This window comes from Lepidochelys olivacea (genome assembly GCF_965140295.1).
Source record: "Lepidochelys olivacea isolate rLepOli2 genome assembly, chromosome: 8".
Lineage (NCBI taxonomy): Eukaryota > Metazoa > Chordata > Testudines > Cheloniidae > Lepidochelys > Lepidochelys olivacea.
In genome coordinates this window covers 1,715,014-1,734,072 of record NC_140418.1, presented here as the reverse complement: position 1 = coordinate 1,734,072, position 19,059 = coordinate 1,715,014, and the positions used below count along the sequence as shown (strand labels likewise).

General features: G+C 61.9%; 1 protein-coding gene across 5 annotated transcripts in view; it reads left to right on the top strand.

Annotated features, from left to right (window-relative positions):
- The window catches only part of CPLX2 (complexin 2), a 71,111-nt gene extending 53,060 nt beyond the window's left edge, over window positions 1-18,051 (top strand). For all 5 annotated transcript variants that reach the window (XM_084636358.1, XM_084636355.1, XM_084636356.1 and 2 more), the window contains 3 exons: window positions 7,642-7,757; window positions 12,090-12,265; window positions 15,390-18,051. In XM_084636358.1, the coding sequence (XP_084492484.1) occupies window positions 7,727-7,757; window positions 12,090-12,265; window positions 15,390-15,587 (405 nt within the window). In that variant the 5' untranslated portion in view covers window positions 7,642-7,726 and the 3' untranslated portion in view covers window positions 15,588-18,051. The remainder of the gene's footprint in view (window positions 1-7,641; window positions 7,758-12,089; window positions 12,266-15,389) is intronic.
- The last annotated feature ends 1,008 nt before the right edge of the window (window positions 18,052-19,059 follow it).

The following is a 19,059-nucleotide window of genomic DNA, read 5'->3' as shown; positions in this document are numbered from 1 at the left end:
ACCCCGGGCACCTCGCCCACCCCCGACACGGCACGTACACCCCAGGACACATTGTAGACCCCGGGCACCTCGCCCACCCCCGACACAGCACGTACACCCCACGGCACATTGTACACCCCGGGCACCTCGTCCACCCCGCGACACGGCACGTACACCCCAGGGCACATTGTACACCCCGGGCACCTCGCCCACCCCCGACACGGCACGTACACCCCACGGCACATTGTAGACCCCGGGCACCTCGCCCACCCCCGACACGGCACGTACACCCCAGGACACATTGTAGACCCCGGGCACCTCGCCCACCCCCGACACAGCACGTACACCCCACGGCACATTGTACACCCCGGGCACCTCGTCCACCCCGCGACACGGCACGTACACCCCAGGGCACATTGTACACCCCGGGCACCTCGCCCACCCCCGACACGGCACGTACACCCCACGGCACATTGTAGACCCCGGGCACCTCGCCCACCCCCGACACGGCACGTACACCCCAGGGCACATTGTACACCCCGGGCACCTCGCCCACCCCCGACACGGCACATACACCCCACGGCACATTGTAGACCCCGGGCACCTCGCCCACCCCCGACACGGCACGTACACCCCAGGGCACATTGTAGACCCCGGGCACCTCGCCCACCCACCGACACGGCATGTACACCCCGCGGTACATTGTACACCCCGGGCACCTCGCCTGTGCCTCCCTTCACACACACAGACGCCAGCCAGAATCGGCGTGAGACCTGTTCCTGGGGCAGTGCTGGGAAGGGGCCCTGGTGGGGCTGGACAGCGTGTCCATCTCTCCAGATCTGTCCAGCCTTGTGGGCTCACAACTCCTCACCCTCAGTAGCTGCGAACAAGGGAGACAATCAGGTGGAGCAGGTGCCCTGTCGTGCGGGGGGGAGAGGGGAGGGGCTCTATGAGACCATCATGATCCTGTTACACTGGGGGCTGTCTGTGTCTCAGAGCTCAGTGCCCACCCTGCACTCCAGGCCCCAGGCTCTCCTGCCACACTGCTCCATGGGAAGTCCCTGTGGCCAACTCCAGCTGGGCACTGGCCATAGGGAGAGCATGGCCATGCCCATCCCCACCACCTCGGGCCTGGAGCAGTGATGCAGGCCCTGACTGGGCTGAGCAGAGTCTTCCTTGGTGACTTTTTTCTGCAGGAGCAATGGGGGGGGGGGTGTCAGGGGCTCCCCAAGGGGCCCAGAGCTAGAAGGGACAGCCTGGAGGCTGTGGGTCGCCCCTGCAATCCAGCTCCTGCCCCGCACCCTGCTCCCCTTGTGATACACTGAGGCTCCAGAGCCAGGTTCCCTCCAAGCCCCAAGGTCCTGCAACAGCCGGTCCAGGCGCAAGGTGACTCTGTGAGCCCAGGGAGTGGGCAGAGCCCTCAGGGTTCGGGAAAGGTCGGGGACACAGTCCAGGCTGAGTGGATGGGTGTGCTTGCTGGGATTGTTCTGGGCTGGCTCTGATCCCAGACTAGGGGCTGCATGCACCAGACTGGAAATAAGGTGTAACTTTTTAATTGTGAGGGTGATGAATCAGTGGAAGAACTTCCCCAGGGTCCTGGTGGATCCTCCATCACTTAACATCGTTAAATCCAGAGGGGAGGTTTTTCTAACTGCTCTGCTCTAGGAATTAGCCTGCGGCAGGTCTTTGTCCTGTGTTATGCAGGAGGTCAGACTAGACAATCACAGGGATCCCTTCTGGCCTTGCAATCAGCGAGGAGCTGCAGCTTGTGTGCAAAAATCTGTGTTTGTCTGAAACCTCTTCCCTGCCCGGCCCCCCACATGGCACAGTGCTGACAGGGGGGCAGGGGCAGGGCTGGCTGAGTTCACAGCACTATATAAATACGCCACCGTCCCATTCTCCCCAGGCGGGTGCTGCTGGCACGGTGACTGGCAGCGCTGGGTTAGGCAACAGAATCGTTTCCTGGGGGCCGTGGCAGATGTCCGATTGCCTGGGGGTTTTACACCTAGATTGGACCCTATTCCAGGAAATGGCGAGCCCAAATCAATCCTGCATTGGCAGGGAGACTGCCTGGGTGATGTCATAGGTCTTTCCCCTCTCTAGCAGCTGTGATTCTGTTATTTATGATTATTGCTAAGATTTCTCTTCCTTGTGACTCTGTGGCGACTTGCCAACAGCCTCACTTATCCAAACCTCGTTCGTTCAGAACCTCCTGCTTCCCCCAGGGAGCTGGCGTCCTGTCCCTGTCCCCCCATGTGTGGGCTTTACGGAGAACAGCCCTCCCAGGTGCCCCATCCCACCCCCAAATTATGCTAGTTAATTTTCTGATCCCCGATTCCACACCCAGAAGGCCGGGTTCGCCTGGGGGGGGTGGCATGAGACGTGAGGGGGGAGAGCCACTCTCCCAGATATTAGCCGCAGTGCTCGCAAAAGGAATCGTCTTCCTGATGATGATGCTGTATCAAAGCATTAAATCAAAGGGGAGGGGAGGATGCAAATTGACTACAAATGCTCCGTCAGCAGCCGGGCCCAGCCCGGCCTGGTGGGGAGGGACAGGCTGGTGCTAAGTGCTGAGTTGAGAGCCTGCCTGAATCCTGCTAACGAGCCATTAACTGCCACGACCTCGACCGAGAAGCGTTCTCTGCCTTGCAAAAATGAACTTAATTATCAAGAACTTACAGTGGCTAATTCATATGAGGCAGGGCTAAAATCAATTGAGTGGGGAGGCTGCCTGCTTTCCCGGGAGCAGCAGGACCCTCATCCCCTCGACACGGGGCTTGCTGCGGTTTGTAGTGGCTGACCTGTGTTTGTGTTTGAAGCAATGTGGTTGACGGGGGTCTCCCCCTGCCCTCCAGCAGCGACAGGCCAGGACTGACGCTAGTGAATGATGATACAGGTGCAGGGGATCTAAGGCAGCCGTGCTCTGCCGGCAGGTGCCTGGCTTGGGAAGCAAGCTCTAATATAAACCCAGGCTGCGTCTCCACTAGAGATGTGAGCCGTTTGTAACTGACCGGTTTAAGCCATGCTGAGGTGGCTCACCGTCTGAATCCATTTCATTCGCACGGCCCTCTGGGTGCCAATCCCCACCTGCTCCACTCACTCCCAGAAGCAGGGCCGGCTGGGAGATCCTGCTGTCGGAGGGTGGGGACGGATCGAACTGTTTCTGCTTTAATCAATTACTAAATCGGCTGCCAGGCCAGCAGGACTAAGCAGGGAATCGGTGTGTGTAGACCCCAGGCGTTCCCCAAACCTTCCAGCGGCCAGGCCCCAGGGCCCAGGCCAGGCCATGGTAAGAGTGCAAATGTGTGACTGCAACCGTAACACCCGTTCCCTGGGCTGCTGGAAGCACCGCTTGAGACAAACCTCCATGGACACTCCCCAAAGCGGCAGGCTTCATTCCAGCTTCAGATGTTCCCGTGTAGAATAGAAATTGGGTGGAACTGCAAGAACCCCTACCCCAGAGCAGCAGGGCTAATGGGGCCGTGCTGCCCTCTAGTGTTTACCGCAGAGCTGGCCCTCCAGTTCAACGAGCAAGTGTAGGCATGGGGCTTGGTACCGAAGGGAGTCCCTCTGTTCTCCACGTGTGCTGGCCAGGACTGTACTCGGAGCACTCTGCCGGGTTAGCTATCCAGGCACGTTACACCAGCAAAGCACTCCAGCCTGGATGCAGCTGATTCCATGGTTTGTGCGAGCAGGGCTTGTATCAGCCCCTCAAGCAAAATACTCTGTAGTGGCAAAAATGCCATTTTGCAGCTATAGCTGTGTCTACACAAGGAGCTTTTGCCAGCAGGGATCACACCTCATCACACACCCCTGGCTGACACGGCTAAGCTGGCAAAGGCTATCGGGGAGACTTGGCCTCTGTATCCAGGGGCTCACAGGGGGCACGAGGAAATGGAAAATGCTGAGCTGGCTTCCACATTACGATGGAAACAGCCTCCTGAGAACCCAGCTGAGGGCAGTCTCCTCTGCCGGCTGTCTCCTGCTGCAGAGCGGGAGGGATGAGGGGGCATCAATTCATACACTGGGGCAAATAAGGAGCTGGGCATAAGCAGGGGCACTCGCCACGGACTCTGATAGGAGTGGTCTCCATTTACGTGAGGGCTGAATTTGGCCCATTGTCTGGCCAGGACATGCCGGGCTCCATCCCGTCCAGGCAGCCAGCAGAGTTCCCTGGCAGCTGTTCAGCCCTGGGAGGGAGCATGCGCAGTTGCTCCATGGGGACAGAGCGCGGGCAGTCCTGTTGGCATGTAGACGCTGCGAGGGGATGCAGCATGCTCAGTGCAGACGGACTCTGCAGAGAAGTTGGCTGCTGAACCCTAAAAAGGTTTTACCGAGCTCGTGTGAACAGCCGTTTCCAGCAGTTCCAAACTTGGGCAGATTTCCCTGGGGAAGACAAAAGGCACGTTCCTGACACCAGGGTGCTACCCCCAATCGCCTTGTGAGAAGTGGCTGAATCATTTTTGCTGAAACATTCAGAAAAGTCCCAAATGGTTAAACTTTGTCAAATTTACAAGCAGCTGAATACTGGGTCTTATGATGGGACACGTCAGGCAACCTTAAGTCTAGGAGCTGCCCATCATCACTGGATGGAATGGGCTGGAGCTCTTCCAGGGGTCTCCTGCATGGTTCTGGAGATATGCAAAGAGGAGTTAGGAACACGGAACCCTTCTGAAAGGGAAAGGAAGGCGCTGATCTGCATGTTAGATTGGTCGTGCATGAGTCATTGGCATCACGGCCGTGCTGCCTGCCCTCACGTCAAATGGTTCTGGGCACATTCCGCTGGCCCGCGAAGGATCAAATCCCTGCTTGTTTCCAGTCACTTAACCCCACAGCCGAGAACGAGGTGCTCCCAGAGGGCGTCGCTCCAGAAAGTAGGCAGGGTGCAATGAGCAATCTCTGGATGGGCCTCCAGTCAAGCTTGTGCCTTTCACTGTTGTAAAGCCCCATCTGGAAATGCAGCCACTCGAATAGGCTGCAACCTGGTGTGCAGAAGCAGAGCCTCAAGAACTGTCTCCCAGGGACAGTGCAGCTGGTGCTTCAGTCAGCCTAGGGTTAAATGTCCCAAGCGATGGGACTTGCACCTATGCCCTGGGGAGACAGTGCAGCAGCCTAAAGCAGTGCTCAGAGTTCCCATTCTCACTCTGGGCCTGTGACTCCTAGCCACACCCTCCGTGGGGTTTGCACCCATCCAGTAGTTGCAGACTGTCGGGAATATTCTGCACGACTTCTGCAGTAGGGAGGCGTCGGAGGTTTATCAATGTCCTTGGGCCTTTGTTTGCACAGGTGGAGTTTTGGTTCAGATAGAGCAGGGACTCTGTGCTTGTACAGCACCTAGCACGATGGGGTCCTAGGCCATGACTAGGCTCCTAGGCGCTACAGCAAGGTACCCCAGGTAGTCCTGATGCAAAGAGCAATGTCAGGTTACTACAAGAAGAGGACAGGGGATTGACAGGAAGTGAGGATGCTCCAATGGAAACAGCGTAAGGAGAGGGGAAGCCACCTTTCAGCTGTTTGAGGGGAATCTGTCCCCAGCTGGGGTTTGAGGGGCAGGATGGCCTAGTGGTCAGGGCACTGGCCTAGGACCCAGGAGACCTGGGCTCAATAACCTGCCCTGCCACAGACTCCCCAACTGATTTGGGGCAAGGCACTTAGTGCCTCAGCTCCTCACCCATAAAAGGACCCTGACAGCACTGCCTTACCTCGCAGGGGCACCAGCGGCTCACTGTGATAATGGGGCCATGTAAGTAACGAGGCAGACAGGTGTGAAGCAGGAAACCTCCGGGCTGAAAGCTGCAGCTTTGCTAAGTGGTAGCTGGGCTTGTCGCTTCTTTCCTGGCATCTAGCAAATCTCTTTAGCAGCACCAGAGCAGATCTGCTCCCCCGCCAGTTAGCAGAGGTGCCCACACAGTCCGGCCAGCTCATTGTACCATGAACCCACAGCAGCCAAACACAGGGTCACTCCAGTATCCATCCCGGACCCCACGTGGGTCCCTGAGGCAGAAAAACAGCCATACGTCTCTGTACAGCTGCCAACTGAAAAGAGCTTAGTTCCATCCAGGGCTCCATTGTATGCGGGGGGCTGGGTGGTGGCCACGGTGTGTCATGCGGCTATTCCAGCCAGGCTGGGGCGAGCTGCCAGCTGGCTTTGTCCCCTCTGGCTGTCTGGCCAGCAGTTGGCAGACAGGAGCCCTGGATCCTTCCAGCAAGTGGGAAGCAGGGTGGTTGTAAGTCTGTCTGAAGCTGCTGTGGTGTAAAGTGTGTGTGTGTGTGGACAATCGCACACTGAGCGTGGGGTGAGCGTGTGAGAGGTAGACTAGGTGTGCGGGAGGTGCATGAGAGAGAAAGAGCCGGCTTGTATTTATCAGTCTAATTATTTCCCTGAGTGGATCCATGACTAATCCTGCGAAGGCAGCTGGTGAGCGGGGGCCAGGAACACAGCCCTGGGCACCCACTTTCGGTTCTGGATGCCAGGGATTCTGCATGTGTTGGCCTGTATCCATCTGGGTCAAACTGGAGTGTCCCGCGCAGTCCCACGTGGCCTGCTGCACTTCATCCCTACAGTCACCTCCCTTTGGCCCCGGAGACAAGCTCACCCCGTCATCGTATGCGCCATAGGCTTCCGTGGGGATTGTGCAGGGAGATTGGGGCCTGAAAGTGATGTCAGTGGAGTTAATCCTGATTTACACCATTGCAAGTGAGAGCAGAATCTGGCCCACGATTTGCATCTCAATAGCAATTCCTTTCCCCCGCCCTATCACCGCCTCTGGTGAGTGTGACATGGTTCCCTTTGGGCCTGACTGCGCCAGCAAAGACTAGGGCTAATCACAAGAGCAAGGTTACCCCAACGCTCCTTGCCCCAGGCTCTGGAGTACTGGCTGTCAGGGGGTCCCCGGGCGATGCTCTGGAACTGCTCCCCATGAAGCCAGGCAGGACTCTGGGGAAGTCTCCTCTCTGGGAGCAGCCTGTCTGCAGGACACACAGCTCCCCCGGCTTCCACCTTCCCGGGTCTGACCTCGGAGCATTCAGCCTCCTCTGCCCCTCCATGTGCTTCCCACAGCGAGTCCGCCCAGGTGGGGTCCTGGGGGAGCCAGAGGGTCCTGCCCCCCAACTCCGCAGTCAGTCGTGACTCTCAGCCAGCCAGTAAAACAGAAGGTTTATTAGACGACAGGAACATGGTCTAACACAGAGCTTGTAGGTGCAGAGAACAGGACCCCTCAGCCGGGTCCATTTTGGGGGGCAGTGAGCCAGACAACCCCGTCTGCCCTTCACTCCATGTCCCAGCCAGTCCCAAACTGAAACTCCCTCCAGCCCCTCCTCCTCTGGGCTTTGTCCCTTTCCCGGGCCAGGAGGTCACCGGATTCCTTTGTTCTCCAGCCCTTTAGCTCTCACCTTGCAGGGGGGAAAGGCCCAGGCCACCAGTGGCCAGGATACAGGGTGTCGGCCCTTGTCTGTGTCCAGACCCCTGCACACACCTGCCCTCTAGGGCTCTGCAATGATCATACACCCTTACCCCACCCCCTAGATACTTAAGAACTGCATAGGGTAAACTGAGGCACCCCCACACTATTCAGAGGAAACATTAAGAACAGTCCCACTTCGTCACAAAGGCCTCTGCACTGGCTCTCAGCCCATCTCACTGTGTCTCTCCTTCCCGGCCAGGTGGCACCTGATCCTAGGAGTCCGGCCCACAGCACTGGATGAGAATTCTGCTGTGGTCTAGAGTGCACTGATCCGGCCCGGCAGCATGGACTTTGTAATGAAACAAGCATTAGGGGGTAAGTCTGTTCTTCATATTTGGATCGTGCCCGCCTGCCTGCCCCACGCCCTCCTGGCTGGGTGTCTGAGAAAGGGTCCCACACTGAGGAGAGCTTGGCCTAGGACTGTCTCAAAGGCTGCTGCTAAAGGGGGAGACCCATGTGGATTGTTTCTCTCTGTCTACGTGCCACCTGGGTGCCAGGAGCCAGGTGTAGGGAGTTCTCCCAGGGGAGCCGAGTCCAGCTGTGGTCCCATGCACCAGCTCCCCGGTCTCTCTCTAACGGCCATGCTGCTATTCCCTCGCGTCCCGTCCCGTGAAAGAGCCAGAAGCAGCAGGGATCCTGTACCCCTGGCATCAGGCTGGCGGGCCAGGAAGTGCCTGGAATACCTGGAGAGCTGACAAACCCTCCACCCCAGCCCGTCCCCGCTTCAGCAATAGCCCCGCTCACTCACCCTGGGGGTCCGGCAGCTCGACTCTGCTGGGAATGGAGCCCACAGCTTTGAGACCCTGGGAAGTCCCCAGTATAACTCACCGGCGAGCCCCAGGCAGGCAGACGGGGGTGGGTGCTAGCCACACGGAAGGGCTAGATAACGACAGGCTGAGAACAGCTGTAGCAGGACAGAGGTGGCAGCTGTTTTAATCCCTGAACTGTTTCATACTCAGAGCTCTGGCATCACACACTGAGGGGAACTTCCAGTGGGGTTTTGATTTTCCTGCTGCCAGGTGAGGCCGTTAGCCACAAGGGTTCCCAGGGCCACCAGCCTCGCTGACTGGCTAGCGTTTTCCCTTGTCACCCTGGCTAGTGGAGTTGGTTTGTGTTGGGGTCCTAGCGAAGGGACTTGCCTGGCCCCCGTGACTCTTGTATCTGAGCCCCTCCCAGTCTGTAATGGATTTACCCTCCCACCCCCCTGGGAAGACGGGCCAGGGCTTTGATTCCCGTTGAACAGACTTGCCCACGGCAGCTCAGGGTGCTTGTGGGAGAGCTGAGACTTGACCTCAGTCCCACTGGGCTGCCCTCCCCTGAGCAGCCCCTGGCTGATCGGGAATCCCTGTCTGGTTGAGGTCATTGTAGCTTGACAGTGATATGAAGGGCCCTGGGGAGGCAGCTCCCTTCCCCGTGGAGTCACAAGAGACACTAAACTGAGTGGTTTGCAGAGCCCAGGGGCCTGGCATGGTCAGCGACACGGGGACAGCCCAGCAGCTATGTAAGAATAAACCAACCCCCCTGGATTCTCCGGGGGAACAGCAGGGCACCTGGCACCGAAGGAGAGTGCAGTGACAGGGGAGGCCGGGGAGGGGCAGGACACAGCAGAGAGAGCAGCCAGTGGGGCTGGGGCTGCAAGCACGGCCCAGAGCGTCGGCCGAGGGGCAGAGCGGAGCCACAGGACATGACGGTGGGCCGCGGGTGTCTGAGAGGAGACGGTCACGCTGCTGCCCTGCCCCACGGGGAAAGCCCCCTGCCGGCAGTCCAGAGACCCAGCTCCCTAGGACAGGCAGAACTGGAACCCCCGGAACCCAGCACCTTCCTCCATGGCATCTCTGCCGTTCTCCCCACAGCGAGCTCAGCCCCAGCCCAGCCCCCAGGCCGCTGCCACGCGCTGCCCTCCTGGCTCTAGGCTGCAGCACTGGCCTCACTGGCCTGGGCGAGGGGCCAGCCCGGAGCAGCTCCAGCTGGGAGAGCTGGTCCCTGCATGGGGAGGCTGCTTGGCAGGGACCAGCACACTGCACCAGGGATCGCTGGGCACCAGGCTGGGTGCTCAGGGTGCTCTGAGGGCTTGCCCTCTCTGCGGGGGGCGCCCCAGCTCCGCAATGTCTGCTCCCCAGCCCCAGGCCTGATGCTGGATGCGTGTGGGGCGGGGGCGGGGGGGCAGGGCAGCTCTGTATCAGCAGTGGGTGGCATGTTGCCAGGGCTGCCTAGCCTGATGGGGCCTCGCGAGACATGGTCACACCCCAGCCTTCTGCTGCTGCTTCCAGCCTGGTGCCCCCGGGCACTCCCCGGCACGGGCACCGGCTGCCCCACCTCCCGCTGGGCCCTGGGCCTGCCCTCTCCCAGGTACGCCTCATGCCACACTGTGGGTCTGCAGCACAGCCTCGCCCCCTTGCCCAGCACTGCGGGCAGTAGCCCCCCAGCAGTCTCTGTGCTGGTCCTCACTGGCTGGGTGCCAGGGGAGCCTGGCATCTGCAGCGGCTGGGCAGCTCCACTGTGGAAGGGGGAGCCCCTCAGCCTGGCCCTGGCACAGAAGGTGGCAGGAAAGGCCCCAGGGGGCCTGCTCTCTCTGAGGCCGTGCTGGGCCCAGGACAGGGATCTGGCTGCGCGTCCAGGGACCCTTCTCCTCGGCATCTCGCTAGCTCACGACTGGTCTGCTCAGGTTCTTGCCTTTGCATTCGTGGGGGACAAAACTTCACCACCAGCTCCGTGGGCTTTGCCGGGAGGGTCTGGCAGTGCACCTGGGCGCCCACCCAGAAGCGCCCGGGGGGGTCCAGGTTCCCATCCAGAGAGGTGTGGAGGGTCTCTCCCCATCTGGGGGGTCTCCACTCGTGACCTGCGGCTCCGGGGTTCCATGCTGAGTGACTTGCACAGCTCTGTGGCTCACGTCTCTGCCCAGCACCGGGCCAGACCTGCCGCGGCCCCTCCCGGGAGAAGGCACTTGAGCTGAGCCGTGGGTCGCCTGTTTGCTCGCTGCTCCCATTGCTAACCTGTAAACTCGCCGTCTCTGCTGTCAAAACACATCAATCTGCCTCCCATCGGAGCAGGGAGGGGCGAGGGGAGCCGCTCCTTGGGCCACAGCCTGGCTGCCCCCTCCCCTCTGGCTGTCCCCTGGCCCGGCTCCCTGCATCCCCGCTCCTTTGGCATTAGCTGCCACTGATGCTTGGCCACGTTGTCCCTTTGCCATCACCCACCTCTGGCTGCCTCCTTGCTGGCCCTGCCCAGCTCCGAGGCTGTGGGACGCACCCCGAGGGAGCCCCTCTAGCCCTGCCCAGGGTAAGACTGTTCCCTCCTGGACATTTCCTTACCGTTTGTCCAGGCTGGACTGCCTTTGCCAGGCCCTGAGGCTCCCCGCCCCCTGCCAAATGGGCTGTGTCTGCACGTGGGGGCTGCTTTGCAATCGTGTCCCCCGTTCAGCTCCTCAAAGGGGAGCCCAGCTAGGAAGGGGTGGTCCCAGCTGAGGCCTGCACACAGCCCCCCCTGCCCATGCAGCCCCCAAACTGCACCGGCTGGGTGCCCTGCCAGGGCTCATTGCAACCCGGGAGTCAGCGAACGTCCTGTCCACAATCGCCCCCAAGTCTTCTCTCCTGGCTACTGCTTCCCGGGGGAGGGGGTGTCTGTGTGGCAGGCTGCGGCCTTTGGGATGTCTCAGGGGCAGGTGCCTGTGCAGAATCTCCCACGGATCTTCCCGGCCTTTCCAGGCGCCATGTCACGCTTGCCTGCCCTCCTGCTCTTGGCGGAGCCTCCCTCCCTCCATTGAGGCGCCTGTAATTCCTCGGCTGAAGGGCACGGGCCAGACCCAGCCTGGCACAGAGCCCCGGCCGTCCCGCAGCCTGGCTCTGCCGCGGAGCAGGGCTCTTTGTTCAGAGCCATGCTGCAGCCAGTTTGAAAACGAATCAGCAGGCGCCGGGTGTGGACACTGCCCCCTGCGTAGCAGAGGGGGATTCCCCGAGACGCTGTCTTGGGAGCCTCGCTGGCACCCTGCCGCCCTGCAGCTGCGCCTCAATGACAGGAGAGAGCTGGGTTCCCAGCCCACCAGCCTGCGCTGCTGAATGCCTGGCCCCGGTGCTGGCAGCTGGCACTTCCCAGACTCACTCCAGGGTTACTCTGTGCCCCAAGCCCCTCGGCTGCCAGTTTACGGGGTCCCGGCAGTCCAGCTATGAGTCAGGGCTCCTGCTGGTCTCCAGGCCAGGCCCCGTGAGTGCTGGGAGACCCCGCCCCAGATGCCCTGGGTAGAGCCTGTTCTCCGGGCCTCCCTGCCCCAGCTGCCAGATGGGGTACAGCCCTGCCTGGCCCCCAGGGGCGTTATGGGATAAATACAGCGCGGCTGCTGGGCAGACAGGAATGAGGGACAGACAGGGAGATACGTCAGTCCCGCCTGTGACACGCTCATTCGCACTGGTGTAAATGACTGCACTGGAGGAGGGGCAGGGCAGCCCCAGGCCGCTGGTGAGCTGCAGCAGCGTCTCATTCCCTAGTCGCCTTCCTGCCTCTCCCAGTTCTGCCCCTCCTGGCTGCGGCCAGGCGGGGGCCGGCAGGGGATGGCGCCAGGCAGCTATTGGAGGGGGGCATCTGCTTGGGGAGCCCCGAGCCCCGGCCGCAGCCTTGCTCCCCTTCCCATGCTGCCTGGTGTGTCCTGTGCAGGGGCCACCAAGGACATGGGGAAGATGCTGGGCGGAGAGGAAGAGAAGGATCCCGACGCTCAGAAGAAGGAGGAGGAGCGGCAAGAAGCCCTTCGCCAGCAGGAAGAGGAGCGGAAGGCCAAGCACGCCAGGATGGAAGCCGAGAGGGAGAAGGTCCGGCAACAGATCCGGGATAAGGTGGGTGAGGCGGGGCAGCGGGGCTGGAGTGTGACTGTGTCACACAGACGGTGCCCAGCCACAGCCTGATGGGCCCATGCGGGAGTCGGGGGAGCCCTGTGCGGAGATGGCTCGGGGGCTGGCGCTGTGATCAAGCTGGGGCCATAGCAGGGCCAAGTAGAGAGGGACTCCCTGCTCTGGGCAGTCACGGGGCCACCCCGGCAGCTGCTGCTCCCTCCCGCCGCTGCAAACACCCCGGAGCTGGCTCAGCGCCCCTCTGCCCCCTCCCAGTGCCAGACTCTGGACAGCCCCATGGGGCGGGGCTCGAGTGACTCCGGCTCAGCCAGACATGCAGCAGTTCTGCAGGAACCTCCCATACGACACCCCTGAACGCCGCTCGCCTCCTTCGCCCCTCCTGGCCCTGTGCTGAGCATGCTGCCCACGCTGCTCCCCGTCCTGTTCTGTCTCCCCGTCCCGCCTGGGCTCTGAGACCGGTAGGCTTGTGGTGTAGAGGGTGGTGGTTTAGGGCATCTGGGCTCCACCAGTGAGTAGAACTGAGCCTGGAGCCAGGCAGGGGAACTGACCAGGCTAGTTTTGAAGTGCAAAAGGCAAAGGAACTGCTCTCTGAGCTCTGTGGGGTGGGGCAGAACCGGCCCCCAGGCCCCTGGTGCTCTGCCCCGCCGGACGTGGTGGGAGCAATAGGGTTTTTCAGTGGGCACAGAGGGGAGGGCTTGTGGCTGCAGGGATTTCATCTGGCCGCTCTCTGACTGCGTAGCTCCCATGCAACCGCCAGCCCTCTGCGTCCCAAGGGCTGCGACTTCCACCTGTAACGAGAAGGGCGGCAGGTCCCATGTCAATGAAGGAGATGGTGCGTCCTGCACACACGGCGTCGGGGAGGCCGTGGGGTGCAGAGTTCTGTGCACTGGATCACTGACTCCCTGCCCGGGGGCCTGCCTGATCCCGGCTCATCTCTTCGCCAGTGTGCTGAGCTCCAAGGGGAAGTCAGTGTCCTGTCCTGTGCTCGCTGCCACGGATCCCTGTGCCGGGCACACTGCCCAGGTTTAGGGTTGGGGTCTCTGTGCCATGGCCAATGTCCAGGCCTAGGGATTCTTGCATGGTTTCTCAGCTGGCTGCAGCCAGGGCAGCTGCACTGGTGACAAGCTGCACATTCTCCAGCCTTGCTCCGGGCATGGGGGGGAACTCTGCACAGCTCCTCTTCTGGGAAGTCAGGAAGGGGAGGAGGCTGGGGACTCGGGCGGGGGAGGCCAAATGCGTCATTTCCCCTCTATGCTGTGGGATCCAACCTGCCCCAGGTGGGCAGGGAGTGTTACTCCCATGGGTGGCCCATGTATGCAATGAGCTTGGTGGGTCTTAGCCTGGTGCTTAGTAGGGCAGGGTCCCCATCACTAAAGAGCCACATCCCCATTGGCACTAAGTGGCAGCCTGAGCAAAGACGGGGAGGACAGACTGGGCCATGGAGACACAGTTCCCGTCTCGGGCTGGGAGAAGCGAGCCACTGCCCTCCCTGGGCCTGTTCTCTGCATGGCAGGGGAGGCCCTTGCTGAGCTCGCTGCGGGGAGCAGGGCAGAGCTGGGGCTCTGGTGTCCTAGAGCCTGTCAAACCCGGGCCCATGGGAGCCACAGGCAGAGCATGTCCCTGGCCCAAAGCACCTGAGCAGCAGTGAAATGCTGGTAAATTAACGACGGTTCCCTGGGGCCAGGCACAGTGCACGTGTTACCCGCCCTGGTGTAACACCCCTACCCTCCTCTGCATGGAGGGGGACCCTGCTCCAGCACACACACCCCTTGGCACATCCGGGGTCTCACACACCCCTCCGTACGCATCCCCAGAGTGCCCCCTGCACCTTCACACACCCACTGCTGCGCACACAGCTACACACTTGCTCCCACAGAGCCCCTCTGGCACACACAAAACCCACCTGCCTATGGCCCCCTCCCTGGCCTGGCCAGCCCTTGCAGCAGGAGCCCCGGGTGCTGCTGCCTTTGAGCCTGGGTTTGGACACAGCCGAGGCTTGGCCCCTTTCTCACTGGTGACACTGTGAGAGGCAGCAAGACCTGACTGGGGAAAAGCTGCCCCAGAGATTCTCCCCCTTCGCAACTGCTCCGAAACTCTGCCCCACCCTCGCTACGCGCCCCTCCTGCCACCGCAGCAGGGGATTAGCTTGGAACGGGGGTGGGCTGGGGGGGGGGTCCTTATCTCCCCCGCCTGCTGCAAGCGGCCGCATGACAGCCTGGAATTGTCGCTCGCTATCTGCCATCTTTAATAACCCGCTGAGGAGCAGATAACATGGCCACATCGCGCCAGGAGCTGCCTCGGCCCAGACGCTGGGGAAGCCCGACTCTAATCACAGATGCCTCCAATATCCTGTGAGCCGAGACAGATGGGAACAGGCGATTTCAGGCAGCGGGGCTCTGCCAGCCGGTTCCTCCTTTAGCCCGTGCGGGAGTGGGGGGAGCTGCACCGTGTCCTTTGCGTGGCCGGAGGCGCCCCAGGGCAGCTGGGGACGGGGAGCCTGGTCGCTTTGCAAGCTGGGCCTGGCCGTCTGCCCCGTTCTCGCCTGTGGGAGGAAAATGAGGAAAGGATGAGTGGCTGTGATGGGCTTCGGCCCACACCTGCCCCGGGAGCCTGGCAGGCGGCCTGCACGGCCCGGGCAACGCTCTGGGCACCGCTGCTCACGGGCTTTTTTCTTATGGAGACAGCAGCACCTAGATGCCAGGGTGGTGGGCATTAGAAACATGACAGACCAAAGCGCATCCCCCAGCCCGCCCTGGAGAGGCAGGCAGGGTAGTTGGCTGGGTGGTGAAGGAACGTGGGCCTGGCCAGACACATGCCCAAGGCTGGCGTCATGGCAGTGCCAATCCCCCTTGCTGTGCTAGGCTCTGGCTGTTACCCGCCGCGGGCTCACAGGGAGGGGCTCGCTGAGGGTATCAGCAATGGACGGGAAGGCTGCTCTCTGCTGGGCTGGCATGTGTTCAGACCCGCAGAGAGGTGTGTGTGCATTTGCACACCTGTCTGCACACTCACAGCACTGCACATGCTGGGGCAGGCCAGTGGCTGCAGACCTGGCCCCAGAGGAGAGGGGCTCCCCAGGCACTGAGAGGCCTGGTCTGTCTCTGCCCCACAGTACGGCCTGAAGAAGAAAGAGGAGAAGGAGGCAGAGGAGAAGGCGGCGATGGAGCAGCCGTGCGAGGGCAGCCTGACGCGCCCCAAGAAAGCCATCCCGGCGGGCTGCGGGGACGAGGAGGAGGAGGAGGAGGAGAGCATCCTGGACACGGTGCTCAAGTACCTGCCCGGGCCCCTCCAGGACATGTTCAAGAAGTAACAGCCCCGCGCCACCCCCCCGCCCGGGCCCACCCCCACACACTGGGGCGCACTGGACCGGGGGGGGGGATTTTCATTTCTTTTATTTCATTTGGTTTTTGTTCCAACTCAGTTTCGAAGGGAAGATCCCAGATGTGTCCCCTGTGCCCAGAACCCCTCGCTGCTCCAGTGGGGCGGACGAGGCAACCAGACCAAAACCCACCCCCCGCCTGCTGAGCTCCGGGCAGCCGGAGCCCCAGGCTGGGCACTGCCAGGAGCCCAGGGCTCCCCCTTCCTCCCTCGCCCCTCAGCCATACGGAGTCGGAGTTCTGTTGTGCCAAAGTGCCAGCCGGTTGCTTGGCAAATCCCCCCGGGCGTGGGGGGCGAACTGGGACCAAATTCACTGCAGTAACCTCATGTCGGCCGGAGGGTGGGGCAGACGGTAGGGAAAGGCACGGCTCTGCCCGCTCTCCATGCCCCGTCCCTGCCCTTCACTAACTTCAGACATTCCTCAGTCCCACACTGCCTGCCTACTGCCAGGGGTTAGGGATGTGCTGGCATCAGGAGAGCACCCGCAGGCTGGGGGCTGTGCCCCCCACAACCCCGGCCCTGCCTGGTCTCAGCCCATGGAGCAAAGCAACCCTGGCCCGTTCCAGCTCTGCAGCTGGTGGCTGTAGATGTCCTGCCGGGCCAGGTTCCAGGGGCCATCCTGGGGGCTGGCGCAGAGGGGACATGGTGGGCTACAGGCCTGGCTCCCAGCGGCGCCGCCCCACAGCTCTGCCCCCCGCCCCGCCCCCCAGCTGCTGTGCCCATTTCTGTTGCATTTTGTTTGGGCTTCAGGAAGGGGCTGTTGGGTCCAGCCCCTCCCCTGGTGCTGGGCAGCCACACGCTGCCCCTCGCCTGCCGCAGCAAGCACCGGGGAGAGCCCTGGAGCAGGGGCTGCGGTACACAGGGGGACACGTGGACTCCCCAGATAACCCTGCCCCGGGGCAGCAGGGCAACTGGTGGGACTGGGGGGGCCGGAAGGAAAGATGAAGCCTTCCTCACCACTCTGCCTCTGCCCCCAACCCCTCCGCAGGCCCAGGCGCGACCCCAGCCATGCCTGTGCCCCGGGAGTCACGTCCCCCGCATGTCTCCAGCCAAGCCGAGCCCGTATGGGCGTCCCTGGCCGAGCTCGGCCCTTGGGGGGATCAAGCCGAGCACCTTTGCCATATTCAAGACCCTGCCCATTAGGGCAAATGGTTGGGGAGGAGATTTATAAAAAAAACAAGGGCCAGAGTTGGGCCCAAGGAACTGGGGGTTCCCGCCTCCGCTCCCAGCCCCGCTGCACAAGGAGTGTGTGGGGGGGGTCTTGGGTCTGGGGACGATCCTAGCATGTTGCAAGGCTGGAGCCCAGAGGGCGGACGCAGCAGTTAGCCCTCCGGGTGTCCCCTACCCAATGATTCCCATTATGGCAAGGCTGCCAGCACCTGTCTCCCCAGCGCTGCCCTGAGCTGGCTGCGGGCAGCCCGTGGCAAGGCTGAGCAGCCTCCAGGGGGGTCCCACTCAGCACACTTCACACCCTGGCCCTCGCCCACATTCCTGCTATGCCCATCGCTGTGGTATCTGGGCACCCGTGCCCACTGACATACACTGAGCCCTGGCTGGAGGGACCCGTCCTTCTGCCACGCTCGGCCTCTGCTGGTATCTCTGGCTCATGGCTCCTGCCTCTGGGCGCCAATCTGCCCCTGCATGGCTCCAGGGAGCTCCCCCCATCACCAGGGCAAACCAGCCCTGGCTCTTCCCTCCACGGCAGCACCAGCCCGCCCAAGGACACAGGCAGCCTCTCCTGCGCCTAGCCCGGGCTGCAAGCTCATTGCCCAGCTGCAGCAGTGCTGAGCCAGGCAGAGCGAAGCGGCCGAGAGCTGCCCGCCCGAGCTCTCACCAGCAGAGACAGTCCCCCCCATGCCCTGAGGCGGGTTCAGAGGCCCAGGACTTGTCTCCTGTTTCCCAAAGGGGTTTCTTTGCTTGGGGTGGGAGTTCCCGATTGCATCCCAGGGTTTCCCTTTTCCAGGGGTTTTGTTTTTGCCTGCGGGTTGAGTCTGAGAGAAGCCACAAAGTCTCGCTCGCGTCTGTGTCCTTCTCCGATAGTTAAAGCCATATCAGTTAGACTGCAATACATGCAACGCATGCCAGCGAGCCGCGCCGCCGTGCTCCAAGCCTGCGCAAAGGAGCAGAACCGGGCGGGAGCCCCCGGCCCCCAGCGTCCACGTCTCAGGCCACCCTTGGCCCATGTGTGTTTCCGCATTAGTGTTTGTGTAACAGGGTACACTCACCCCAACCCTCTCATCCTGTCTGCTAGTCACTGCACCAGATGGTCACCCCATGGCCCAAGGGACCCCAGTGCCAGGAGGGGCAACGGGGGGGGCAGGGGCCCAGGACTAGGAGGGGGGGCACTGTGCGGGTCGATGGCACTGGCCCTTTGGCACCCGCAGCCAGGGCTGACAAGAGCAGGGGAATGGGGGGACAATGGGGCTGGGGGCCTGAGGCCAGGCGGGGGGGGGGACACACACACAATGTATGTAACATCTGTGTAAATAAAGTGAACCGGGAGGGGGTGGGGCTGCAGTGACCATGTGGTTCCAGGGCCCCCCTCATGTCGGGTGAGGGGCCTGCCCATCACCCGTTGGGCAGTGAAGCACCATGCACTGCGGCACCGCTGCTGTGTATTTTCCCCACGTGCCCGCAAGGAGGGAGAGTGGGGGTCACCTGCTGCGCTGCCCAGGGCTCCCCCCAGCTCGTTTCAGCTGCTTCCATTGTCTGACGCTCCCAGGGCTGAATGGCTGATGTCTGCAACCTGCAATAAACACAAACTCCACCATGGGGCAAAGGGCTGATCCGCCAGACCCGGGCTCCCCCTGGGGCGGCCTGCGTTTGGTTTATACTTTTACCACTAGACCGAGAGGCCTGCGACCCTCTGCGGAGGAGGGCGACTGGAGCCGACCGCACAGCTGGCTGCCCCGGGGTCGTGCGGGCCTGAGCAGCTGTACTTCACGGCTTGGTGAGATGAGGGGCCGGCCAGCAGCTCACAAGGCCAAGTCCCTGCAGCTAGGGTGGGTACGTGAGGACCCCCCCGCTCCCCAAAGGGGCTGCAGGCCCAGGACACAGCAGCAGGGTTTCTCCTGGCTGTGCCACAAGGGCGTTTCAAAGGGGCTCGATTCTTGTCACAGGCTTTTCCTCCCCACCTGGAAACTGACAGGAGAGAAGCGCCAATCTTGTGTGTGTGTGAGAGAGAGAGAGAGAGAGAGAGAGGGCTCGCGTGTTTGTGGCTTTGAGTGCGTGTGCAAATGAGTGTACAAATACGGCTGTCTGGCGCATGAGAGCATGCCTGCGCACCGAACCATGTGCCGTTTGCACCTGAGCAAGGGGACAGTAGGCGTGACAGGGAGCGTGCGTGTACACGGCTGGATGTGCGCCTGTGGGTGGGTGGACGCCTGCGCACGCTTTGCTTGTGT